Source organism: Aethina tumida, chromosome 3, assembly GCF_024364675.1.
Source record: "Aethina tumida isolate Nest 87 chromosome 3, icAetTumi1.1, whole genome shotgun sequence".
Classification (NCBI taxonomy): Eukaryota; Metazoa; Arthropoda; class Insecta; order Coleoptera; family Nitidulidae; genus Aethina; species Aethina tumida.
The window spans coordinates 33,446,209-33,460,055 of NC_065437.1; the positions used below are offsets into that span (position 1 = coordinate 33,446,209).

Sequence of the window (13,847 nt, forward strand, 5' to 3'; positions counted from 1 at the left end):
TCCGGCCATCGAAGATACCATGTGGCATTTTATGATGGTGTAATAAAACATATATGGTGGTGCTTCCACGCACTTCTTAAATTAAGTCGTTCTAATATGTCCCCCACAGTTTTCCGTGTGTGATATTTGACTCCCCTTTCGGCTTTTACCGAAATCATGTTTCCAGCAACGAGGGCTGCTTGGATTTACATCGGGGTAAGTCATTGTTCGGCTTCGAATAACAGTTTAGCGGAAGTGAGGGAAAAACATAGCTAATTGATTTTCTGTCGTAAAGTAAATTGGTTGGACATTTCTCCATGCATGTGTGGCGTCCTTGTAGGATTGTGTGCATCGCTTAATGCGATGACATATCAGAATAAATTGTCATGGGGTTTGATCCTCGGTGAGTTTGCGTATGGAATGCATCAAATTGCACGAGCCAACGAACTAACGTTTACTTTGATTTATTGCGAATTATATTTCAGATAAGTTACTTCAAATAATTGTTTGCAAATGTCAATTATTTACAAAATTAACTATTAATTAATCTTTTTTTTTTCATTGTGGGATGTTCATTCAAAGAATAAAATGCCAAACAATAACTGAACACAGCATTGAAAGCAAACAAAGAGCTTGATTAAAATGCAATATACATTTAATTGTCTGCCTTTCAATATATATATTTTAATACACGTTTATTAAATGATCATAAAAAGTCAAATCAAAAACAAATGTAAAATGTATTTACATGTTTAGTATTCATCCTTCACAATTTTAATGCTTTATTTGTTTAAAAAATATATTTCGTAATTGAAAATGTTAATACACAACAAAATAGGACAATTTCAATACCTAGACGTTTGAAGACGTAGTTGCTGGCATAAGTCCAAGAGATAAAGAATTATCCCTGTATATATAACTGTGGAGCGTGACCAAATAAAATTTTTAAGAAAATTAATTCCACAGGAATTCTCCTTAACGAATTTTATTCTGTCAACCCCGGCGTCTCTTTAAAAGCTTCCAGTTGCCGTTTTCAGGTAAATAAGTTTAATTTGAGAAAATGTTTTCCACTTTTTAAATTTACAGTCTGACTACCTGTCGACATAAAGTTAGGCGTATGGCGGGAATGGCGAGCCAAGATGAACTTTTTCTTTAATTAGAAGTAACGTTTCTTTGTGCTTGGGGTCCGGCGGTGGATTTTTTTATTCAGAAAAATGTTATAAAACTCGCCTTTTACGAAATAATTGTAGTGTGCCAAGGAAATAAAGAAAAAGTTAGTTAATTTTAACCAGGAAATTCCTAGCATTATTATAAGATATCTTTCATTGGCGCAGGCTATAGGGTTTGTTTGATATTTCATAAAAATTTGTAATTTGTAAGACCAACACATTACTGTTTATTTCTAATTTATTTTCAGAGTTTTTACAAATTTGATTTAGTCCAAGCCATTATGTTTGAGTGCTGTTCCGTTTCCCTAATTTCGTTTAGTAATAGTTATGTTGTGGTTTTTTAACCAGTATTAACTCATTTTGGAAACTTTGTTTATACTGATAAAACATAATTACAATTCCATATCCTTGTTTCTGTTCGTTATTGATTTCGTATATATATATATATATATATATATATATTATATATATATATATATATATTTTTTTGTTGTATTAAATTTTAGTAATTACTGTTGTACTTACGGAAAAATATGATTTTGATTTTCCCAATATAAATAATAGAAAATCGGTTAATATAATAAGATATTGGTAACGAATAACAATAACAAAAGGAAAAAAGAGGTCGAGAAACTTTAATAATGGCTATTCAATAGTAATTTCGATTGATAAATTGAAATTGATGGGATTTATGCCAAATAAATGATATCGTTTCCCTTTGTTATATTACCATTGTATTTTTGATATTTTATTTCAATTATAGAAGATTAATAATAAATAACAAACGAATATATATACTGACAGATACAAACCTTCAAAAAACATCTTGAATAGGAGCCTGATGGCAAATCTTACCTTTCTATAAACTATAAAAAAGCACAGTAGAGTTTAATAATTTATAGGTGTATAAAAAATTACTTTTAGTACATCTTATAATTATTTCTTTTCAAACTGATTTAATTGATTTAAATATACTCCACCAATATTATACACAAATTTAAAATAAAGTATATTAATGCTATTAGAAAAATGATCAAAAGGAATACAAGAAAATATATTTAAAGGTTTTAGACCAACTGCGATTTGTAATTTTTCTTTATGAAGTTTTGAAAAGAAGATATTTTGGTGAATTCGGTGTAAATGTGACACATTACAATGTTTATGTTTAATAACGTTTTAGTGATATTTAAGCGTAATTATCAATTACAACAATTTACGACACTATTAACGTGTTAAATGTTTTATGTTATAGCTTAAACTATATCGTACGACAATAAAATATAAAATTAAAGAATTTAAATATGTTATTTGATTTATTGAATTTCATGATTATTATTCGTAGACAACGAAAATATTTTTATCGTATTAAATATCTAACAGAAAAATAGAACGAAGAGAATGTCTATTTAATCGCAATGAATATAGTTTAATGTAAAGTTAGGTTAGTTCTGGAACATTTAGTTTATTTATGTCATTACAAATAAGTATTAAGATGTATAAAACTTTTATTTGTACAGCTGGTGCTTAAAACGGTATTGTCAATAAAACGGAATATTTTAAAAACTTTTACTTTTATAGCCACAATTTCACGAGATCAAGATATAACTATTTTATACGAAGTAAAAAAGTGTATAAAGTGAGATATAAAGTATTTTTAGAAAACTTATTTTATTTAGTGACACTTAAACAATTATATCTGAAATTTTAAACTGATTTTAGTTCCAGATCGAGAAAGAATAGATTTAACTTAGTATGTGAAAATTACTGAATATTATTCCAATGTTAGATACCTTCATTATTTTAGTGTAACTTCTTCGACCTCGATTCACTCAGATATTACCACAGGAAGGGCGTGTAAGTCTCACAAACGACTAGATTTTCTCTGATATAATATTATAGAACAACGCCTATTTCGATTTGTGGAGGAAACTTTTGACAGAATTCCACCTTGGGGTATTGCTTTATGGTAAATAAAAGATATGTTCAGGATAGACTTCAGCTATCAACTCCCAATATATCTATATCGAGAAAGCTCGTATTCATGATAGGAAAGAATTTTATTTGCCAATATTTGTAGTTATTAGGAGAAAATAGCAGACATTCGAAGTAACTATGGAAAAATTGTCTTTGCATTCGGTTTTATTATTTATGTGCATGAAATGTAACGTTAGCGTTAGTTTATGCTCTTGTATGGAGACATTTATGTGCAATATTGAAACTGAATTATTGAATTTAAGCACAATTGGTCTTACAAATTTTATGGATCTGTAAAAAAATTGTTAAATTGCGTTGTATATTCTTTAATTTTCTGCAAACTTGGTGACAATGAGTTAAAAGTTGCGGGTCGTTATCCGGGTAAAAATTAAAGAGACGGGCTCACCTTAAAAGTTGATAAGTTGTCGACACCGCATTCAAGAACTGCTTCTCTTCCAACAGGAACTGTTATATTCAGAATAGGTCCTATGAACTTGGGCATGTCTGGAACAAAGGGGGAGTTTTAACTTTAGCATTAATTAATTATATATACCGGTATGAAAGTATTAATAACCGATTGTTCAGGAACTAGGGAAGGTTGGAATGTATATTTTACGAACAACTACACCGTTTAATTTCTTTTGTCGGGAACATAATGAAATCAAGGAGGATTAATGTCTGGTATCTTTTTACTTAATAAATTACAGGCTGTTCCTCTAAACTAATTAACATGAAATATTTATATCATTATGTTATGCTGTAACCTTTCAGTCCTCGTGACTCTCAATGATTAGCATAGCTCCATGTCCCATTCCGACTTGTTGGGAAATTTCTCTTAATTTCTAACTTGTTTTGCTGGCAGATAAACAATTTTAGTATTTTTTGCTTGTGTTACTAATCTCTGTTACTGATTTAATTGGGTTTTGAACAACAATTTTTATTTTTTTATAACATAACAATCAACCTTAAATTTTCCTCACAAAACTAAACAAATTAAAAAATTCTATACATTTTTTACCTCTTATTAATATATCTTTGGAGTAATCTATTTATTTTATCTTACAATTATAAAATCAAATAATTTGAAATCTAATAAAACCACTTCCATTTTGGTGTATATAAATTTATAATAAACAAAAGTATCAAAATTTCCAAAATACCTTTGAAAACACAATAGAGTTTGTGGCAAAACAGCGCATAATAGATTCCACTGCAACGTACAAATTAGATTTTCTCCATATGAGAACATTGTTCACTCTTTCGGCTTCGTGCATTTTTAAAATCGAATCCATTTGTTTTATAACTTACATTATCCAAACTAGAAAAATCATAAAACTGACTAGAAACTACAGAGCTATGCATTAATAAAAATAATATCTTCTAGAAACATCTTTATTGCTTTTTGTAGCAAGTAGCAAGTTGTAACCTTTAATAATACATTATACAAAGGCGTAGTGTCAAGAGCTTTTCGTATTCATGCGTGGACCTCTCTTCATATTTTATTAATCAGATAAAATTCCAGCTCGCAATAATTCTCATCCCGGTTAACGTCCAATGAAAACCCCCAATAAACGTCTCTTATCACTGAAAACACTCAACATTCGATTTTAAAATGCACAGCTTAAAGAGTTCAAATTGAAAATTGACATTTGGGCTTATGGCAAATTACTTACCTTTTTCGAAAGCTTCCAGTCGTGTTTAATGTAGCGAGAGTGACGTTATTATTCATGTTTTAAAGGTCTTACTTTGAATAAATGACATTTTATCCCTTGGTAAATGTGATCCAAACCGAATTAAAATGCTCCCGCCTCGAGGGACACGGGAATCTATACTACTATGTACAGTGTATACACTTTAAGAACGATGATATGATGTTTCATTTTTACGAATACATTATTGCGTTAAAAAGTTAAGGTAGATCGCGGTGTCCCATGCATAATTCATTTGTCCCATTAGTCTTTGTTACAAGTTGGAAAACAATACGCAATTTGGGTGAAAAAATTGGTATTAATAACAAATGTACATGTGTAGCAAAACGTAATAACGATCGATAAAGATTACTTCGGAAAAGTGAAAGAGTCTCCATAAAACGAGGGTAGGTGTGCTATAAAATATTTTCGGACGGACACATCCGGAGTACCTATCTCACGAGCCATCGGCAATATTATCGCAATAAATCAGTCAATATAAAGCAATATGTGAAAAATATAGTGTGGAAATATCGGAAATGTATGACGTCATTAAGTTTTCGCGTGACCACAGCTGTCTACTGGCTGTCACCGCCGCGCACTTCGGCCAACATGAAACATTCAGCGTGATTTCAGCACAATAATAACTCACGACCAACTGTGATCGTATATCAACTTATCGTCATTGATTAATCTGTCTGAAGGTTCATGTTGTTGCCAAAGTAATTTGTTTCTGAATACGGTGTTAATTTTCTTTGCTTCCAACTTTCCTCAATTAATTTCGCTGCGCCTGATCAATACCTAGTTTTTATTTTTCCCAGTCGTTCTGCGACTTAGCAACAACTCTAGTTAAAATTGATACCAAAGAATTTTGTATTCTACTTTTTTTATATATATTTTTGTTTAACTCTAATGATAGGTCTTTAAAAGTTGCCTTTATTTTTATATTTTTATTTATTTATTTTTACGTTTCATGTAGTACACGTCCAAGAAAAAGTAATTTCTGTTTTTGGATCTGGATGTATGTGATTTTTGGATTTGTTTGTTTTAAACATACATATATACACATTGCATTTAAAAATTTATTTGATTGACTGAGTTTCAAAATCAACTTAAAGTAGCAGAAGATCCACTCTGCCTTTGCATTACTTTTGGAAAAGATCTTAGTAGGTTCTGAAGATTTTGGGTTTATCAATAGTAATTAATATGTTGAATAAAGTCAAGTTTATTCTGAAATTTGTATCAATGAAGATATTAAGCAAGCTCTTGAACAATTAACAAAATCCTCGTGTAACACGTTTGAAAAAAGACCAGTCATTAAACCGCGATGAATCAATCTTTAGAAATAGAATTATGTGAGGATAGAAGAATTAGGTTTTGACAATTCTCCATTGCACGCAACGCAAATGAGTCTTTTATTGATGGAATTGTTATATACAATAAAAAATGGATCATCCTCGATTGTGTGGATGATGGGTTGAAGCTGGTAAATCTTGTTATCTACCACGAGGCTACATGATCAATCTACTGCTTGCAATTTGAATAAGTTGAAAAACTTACTAAAATACTACATTCTTTAATCAATAGAAAATACGTTCTGCGTTTTCATGAAAGCTTCAAAATGTTTAAATGGAAGTTCTACCATATCCAATTATTCCCTTTATTTTAATTATTTATCTTTGAATTTCCCCAATTTCATCTTTATAAGTGAAATTGATCTTTTCTTCAGTTCTAAGTACCTAGAACTTTAGCAAAATATTGTTAATTGTAATTGTGAATATTTTGTCGATCAGTTATTTTAAAGAAAGAAAAGCCATGCGACGATAAAAATACCGAATCGGCCTCAGAAAGGTATCAGGCTCATAACTTCAGGAAATGTTGGTACTCATAAGATACGATGCTGCAAGTTTCAGATCTTTATCTATTACTGTTCCTGAATAAATCAAAAAATACAGAAAATCAGTAAAAATTGTTATTCTCAGCACCTCATGAATCGATTGATCTAAATACCGGATATGTTTTGGGGCATGATGGTAGCTGATGATTACTTTTAAAGTTAAAGGAAAATTTAAATTCTCTAAAACGCAGTTTAATTAATACAATAGTATTTTGTATTGCAAAAATACAGAAAATTAGTAAAAATTGTCATTCACAGCACCTTGTGTATCGATTGATTTAAATACCGGATATGTTTTGGGGCATGATCATAAGAACCTTAAAAAAACAAGGTTATTTTTTCGATTTTTATCCTTGTTACGTTAACGATAAAAATATGAAACTATTTTTTTTGAATTCTTCATTCAATTTTCAATGAAATTATGAGCTTCGGGAATTTTTTAAAATGGTACGTTACATTGAAAAAATTAAAAATTAATTTTTTGCTCAAAAATCAAATCTTTTTATGATTTAACTCTGGACATAATATACAGAACTTTTGCGATTGCTGTACTAGTGACAACAGCAGCATAAAATAGGAACACTCATGTAAAAATAATAGTTTTTCATGTAAAGAACTCTAATCGTTATTATAAACTTTAATTTTAACTATAATGATTAAATCAATATAAAATACCATTGTTTATATATTTCTACGTTTTAGAGAATTTAAATTTTCTTGTAAATTCTGTAGGTTATCATGAGCTACCATCATGCATCAAAACATATCTGGTATTTAGATCAATCGATTCACAAGGTGCTGAGAATAACAATTTTTACTGATTTTCAGTATTTTCTGATTTAAGATCTGAAACTTGCAGCACCGAAATATCTTATGAGTGCCAACATTTCTTGAAATTATGAACCCGATACCTTTCTGGGGTCAATTCGGCATTATTATCGTTCCAGAGCCTTTTAAACATAAAAGTTGAAAAAGTAAATTAATCTTCCTGGTACCTCACTGTGTTTGATTTCAAAAAGCATTCAAATAAAAACTATATAATAAATTTATGAGAACATTACAACCATATTATCACTTGAATTTTAATTTACCAATTATCACTTTAAATCATATTTGAACAATATCGTTTGTAGACCTCTTAGAAACCTCTGAACGGCATTTTTCCGGATCATATACCACTTATTGTTATGAAAATCAAAAGGTCCTTTTCATGTTCCTCTCCCATAAATGGACAATGCAAAAATTTTGCATTACAAATGACGGTGATATCCACCCTAAGCAGCAAAGTAATCTTATTAAATAGATATGCATGGGTTGCAGCGATAACGAAGAATATCTTATTTCCTGTGCCATAATCTGGTATTATGTTCAATTTTAGTTAGGCAATTTACGAGTGGGGGATATGCAAGACATAATTTATATATTTTTTTTTTCTTGTGTTGGGTAAAATATTCGACCATTCGCATTCCTTGTATAATTTTCTTTATGGGTTGCACGTAGTTGCATCGAAAGGTTTTCTAATAAACGTGCAGATACGAGTGGCTTACATTGGGGCTTGAGCGGCACTTGATTTTAATTAATTATAAAAATGTTAGGCTGATCGAAAAATAAATTGCGTTACGATTGCGCGCCAGTTTTATGGCGTTTGGGGTTATAAATAACCACGTTACTTTGTTAGTTTGAAAAGTGTTTACCAAAACAAATAGCTACAAAAGAACAATTAAAACGGAAGCACCTGTATCAAGTAAAATTTATTGGCCGCTCTCTGTGTAATAAATCTTTACAGTTTTAAAATAATATTGAAAGTGTGCTTTCTACAATTTATATTTATTGGATTTACTCGGAAAAATTTATTATATATTGCAACGGTACAACCCTTATTTACCAATTTAGAATAATTTATATTATCAACTTGGATGAAATATGTTCGCATGGAAGTTTTTAAACGATAAATTTATGAATGGCAAATTACCAAAAATAAAATAATGGTACAGTATTTATAAAACGCTTTATATTTTTTATTATATGTTGAATTTTAATTTGTGTATGTACATTCATCATTTCGAAATTTATGGTGTTAGAAGTTAACGGAGATAACACATTCGTTACGTTTTCAGTAAATAAAAAACAACAAAAATATTAATGAAAAAATCGGTAATGAATTAATTATACTGATTTAGAAAATGTTTCCGATAACACCATTAAAATCACGTCGGTATTAAAATGATGCGAAAGCAAGTAGTATATACAAAATTAGTTGGTTATTGGATAAGTCGACTTAACGGGCATAAGATTTGAAAACTAAATCACATTAGTGGTTAATCTACGATAAAGCAGCGTAATTCGATTGGCTAATGGAGTACGCCGAGTGACCAAACTGAGCTTACAAAATTCACTTACACAGTCCTAATTGAAACAGAAAGAACCGTTTAATACACAAAGTGGAATTTTACGCCGGTTTATTCTCGAATTATTTTTCCAGCCGACAAATCATGAAATATTTTCTCCCGGCATTCTCTACTTATTGTTTTTTCAATATTCCTCGTTCCAGAGTAAGCGATAGATTTCATTCTCCGAATGATTGTATCAAGATATTAGGCGGTTTTTAGTGAGGGTTGGGAAAGTGGAAGGGGACACTTTTAACTTTGCCATAGAAATAAATTATAAAACGCCAAATAAATGGCTGTACGAAACGCCGTTGTTGCTTTGGGAAATCAATATTAATTCTTTTGTATGAAATTTATCGGAGATGCTTTTAGTGACGACTTTTGCATTATGAAATCTTTGCAAATAAATTTCCGAAGTTGCGAGTTTACATAATACGGTGCGAACGTATAAATTTATTGCGATCTCGTATAATATTAAGGAATTGCGAGTAGAAGGTAAACACTGTTCAGACAATATCATTTAAGGTGTAAATAAAGTCGCAATTCCAGACATAAAATGACCCAATATCCAAAGTTTAATCACCGAAATGCTGTTTTCCTGGCGAATGTTTTATCAGCAAACTTGTGTCTACAAGTTTATTAGAAAGTTAGAGTTTTATGTATAAAATTTTATACTGGTTCGAAACTTGTCAAAGTCGTAAAGTCGAAACACCGCCGCCGAAGCCTCATTGGTCGTATTCCCGCTAACAGGTGTCATAAAGAGAGGTTTTTCTTTGTGCCTTTGAGCTTCACACGTCCGACAATTTTAATAGACCGCATTTATATTCCGTCTGTAACAGATAATGAAATTCATATGGGTTATGAAGTTTTTACGTATCGAGCTTTTTTTATCTAAAACTTCCATTTCCCGGTTATTGCCTCATAAATAATTTTTAAGTATTAGTTTCTCAGATATATTTTACTAAGATTACCACATGCACATGTACATTTTTATTATAAAAGGTTGATTAAAAATTTATGAGTTCACACACAAAAATTTAATCTGATGTATGATGATTGAGCTTATGTTTATTCAATATAAACCCTGTTATCTGTCGGCTTTATTGCATTTTGCAGTGAGTTGTATATTTATTATCTATGAAGGCAACTTTAATGAACTAGTGAGAACATTGTATTTCGAACAATTGCTTAATTAATTTCACTTGCCTGTTTATGCGCCAATAAACATTATATTATTCCCGAATGCAAATATTTGCATAAGAACACCGTGCAATATGTATTGCACATAAAGTCGCATATTTCACATCATGGCGGTGACAATGTAACAAAAGTTTGTTGTCCAGCTTGAACAGAAGGACGTCATAGATTGATATTTACCTATGTATTCAGATGCCTTCCGTTCTGCACATGTCTATGTTTTCTATTGTACGACATATCCTATGTGTAACCGACGGATATAAGCTTGTCAAATGCTGACTTTTCATATCACGTCGAACCACAAACGACGGTTTTGGAACACGAATAAATGACACTATTTATGTTGGGTCGGTTCGAATATGAAACGGATTTCGATCCTGAAACCCCATTTAACCCGTTACATTACACGAGTGCACGTCAATAATAAAATCATTTGCAGCTAAGCCGATGAAAATTTTAACGTAATTTTTTTTTTGAGTGTTAAAACGTTCCAAAGAGCATCCCCCGAATCGTTCCGTATAATAGAATAAACAATGAATTAAAATGAAACACGCCCCACCAGCGGTCCTGATTTATCTCCCCTACGCGATTACCATCTTTTTGTACAATGACCAATATATTTTTCGTCCAAAATCGCATGAATATTCATCAGAAAAAACCACACAAGACACAAACCTATATCCTTTGATTGAAACATCCTTTATGATAATTTAAGGTAGACGTAAAACAATTAATTTAATTTAAATTATTTAATTAGTCATATCGATTCATAACCCCCATTTAATTCCGGTTCTATTTTCAAGCTTCAAGCAGTGGTGCGTTAAATTTGAAATTAAAATCTATTTGACTTTATAATACGTTTCTTTTTTATTTTCTCGTGGAAGTTTCTAATCGCAACTTCTAAGGATTTTTAACTTGATAAATTTATTATGATATTGTCAAAGTTTGAAGCAAAGAGAGTTCAACTTACGCCGCTTTAATTATTAAATTAACCAAGAGAATATTATTCCAACTCCTGTCTAATTTCGGGTGTTATTTTGCACTAAGGACTACAAAACACGCAGACAGTTGAGAAATTAAAACTTTGTGTCTGTATAAATTCTCTTCACTATTTATTGTTACTTAAACTTGTAATAAACATGTAATAAAATTATTAATACCCTCTTTACATTAAGAAGAAAATATTATGGTTTCAGTTTATTAAAGGATTATATCCTATATCAATTTCATTCACAAAATAAATCAATGTTTTAATTTTTAAAATACGGAGCGTTTAAAAATGATCGACGATTCAGATGTTTTATTTTTATCTACCATTACTCATAATATCTTACTTACTCAAATTTCACGTGATAATATTTATATAAACTATTTTATTAATTAATTCTCTCAGGTTATGTTAAAAAACTTCTATTTAAAATGTCAGAATTTATCAATTAATTATCATATTTTACATGTATAATTAAAGATGTTTAATTTTAAAAATAGAGACCGATGACTGACTGGAGGAACTAATTGGTTCCAGATGTTATTAGTTTTGGTCCCCTTCTTCTTATCGTATCTTGTTTATCATCATTAACAGTATCTTAATTACTGAAAACTCACGTGACAATATTTATATAAAATACTTTTTAAATTAATTCTTTCCACTTTTGTTAAAAAACTTAAAATTATTTTTAATTATTATTATTAAAATATGATAAATGATAAAGTCTCTTAATTATCATTTTTTAAGAAAGCATATCGGTTTTTGTGGCAACTTTATTGATGAAATAAATGGAGTATAAATGATTGATAAATGAAATTTTTTTTAAATATTATTTAATCTTCGATAATAATTAAAGTTTATTTATTTTAGTCCATTATACTATTCAATTTTTTTATCATTACATAAGACAATAACTTTAAATCACTTGACAAGATTTATATTAATGAACATTTAAATTAATTCGTGCGAGTTAAAAAATGATAAAAAATTACAAGTGTTATAAATATCACAAATATCATTTATTAATTAATTATCAATTTTTAAGGAAGTTGCACTGGTAAACATTGTTAATCAATCAGTATATAACATTAATTGGTTACTTTTCACACAAGACGATCATAACTTAATATCTATAACAAACCCATTAAGAACTTAGGAAGAAACTAAATGAAAATTTTAGACAAGAAAATTAAATTTAATCCAACATTTTATTATAATGAATTGTGCTTGTACAATTTAAATATTCTTCATATCTAAGCTTCCACATGTCTTAAGTAGTTTAATGAAGTCGTTGTAATTCGTTTGAACTCACTTTGCACTAGTTGGGGCATATTTGCACTAAAGACATAGATAAACTTGAAACTCTGAGAAATTTACCGATCTTATCCGAACTTTGAATGGTAATTTTAAATATTAAAACCAGTTACATCCCATATTCAGATTGCAGATAATGTAAAATAGCGAGGTTTTTTTTGTGGTTCACTGCTAAATAAACTGCGACCGTTTGATATTTCATTGTGCGGCTTCGTGTGGAACAAATGAATTTTCGTTACTGCGGTCTCTATTTATTGGATTCTTTGTTACGGTCGCATTAAATTAAACGTTCAAACATTATTAAACGTACGTGCGAAATAAATATCCGGCATAGAAAATTTACCTAGAAGAAAGTGTGCCAAAACGAAAACATGGAGTGTGCGGTTACAGTTTGTTATGGTAATCGATGATGGTGCACACAATACTTGGCCGCACTATATCTCAATGGTGTACGGGGGTAGCAGACCGTTCTTTCGATTGAGATACAAATACATTGCCCCCTGGAACATACAATATTTTCACTTCTATGTGACGGCAACTATTCTCAATATATGCTACGGGTACGGACTCCTGTGTACCATAAATTTTCCAATATCGATTCCACCGGTCCTTGTTACTTTGGCGAGACTGTAATTTGAAGGATGTTTTAATTTTAAAGAGGCTTTATGTCGCCACATTGGTTTGTGTCTTTGTCTCGTTGAGTTCAATATTATTTCACTCGAAAATTCCGAATTAACTTCCAACGAAAAATCTTTAGGAGATTGGATACAATGATGGATTTAAAGATCGGAATCAAGTTAACGTAAATTAAATTAGGGGAAAGCAGGAGACAAGTTTGATAACAGGAAAGGTAATCGTGTTAAAATGTCCTGGCCTATGATACATTGCGCCAATGTCAAGTTCATAGGTAACTTCCGGAGACAGATCGGGTAATCTATCACTTATATAGCTTCTAAACAATATCCGACACCCCAAAACGTATATCCTTGAATTTATCATATAAGAGATATATGAGCTTTTTGTGTTTCTTGAGGTTTTCTAAGTACTTTCATGAGTCCATATAAGTTATTTGTAAGGATCTGAGTAAACCTGTAATATGTATAATATATTATGTTTTAAGAAGCTCTTGTGTTTGAATTACAACTCGTCTCGTTCCAGAGTGCTAAAATAAATATGCGATTTTACACAATGTGTATGTGCCCTTAATAAAACAACAAACAAGTTTTATTACAAATATAGTGCACGTAACTATGA

The 13,847-nt window shown here is 30.3% G+C and overlaps 1 protein-coding gene across 2 annotated transcripts in view; it reads right to left on the minus strand.

Moving 5' to 3' along the window:
* Positions 1-13,847, minus strand: part of LOC109596277 (lachesin) — a 68,501-nt gene that overhangs the window by 25,033 nt on the left and 29,621 nt on the right. For both annotated transcript variants that reach the window (XM_020011785.2, XM_049965784.1), the window contains exon 2: positions 3,529-3,626. In XM_020011785.2, the coding sequence (XP_019867344.2) occupies positions 3,529-3,626 (98 nt within the window). The remainder of the gene's footprint in view (positions 1-3,528; positions 3,627-13,847) is intronic.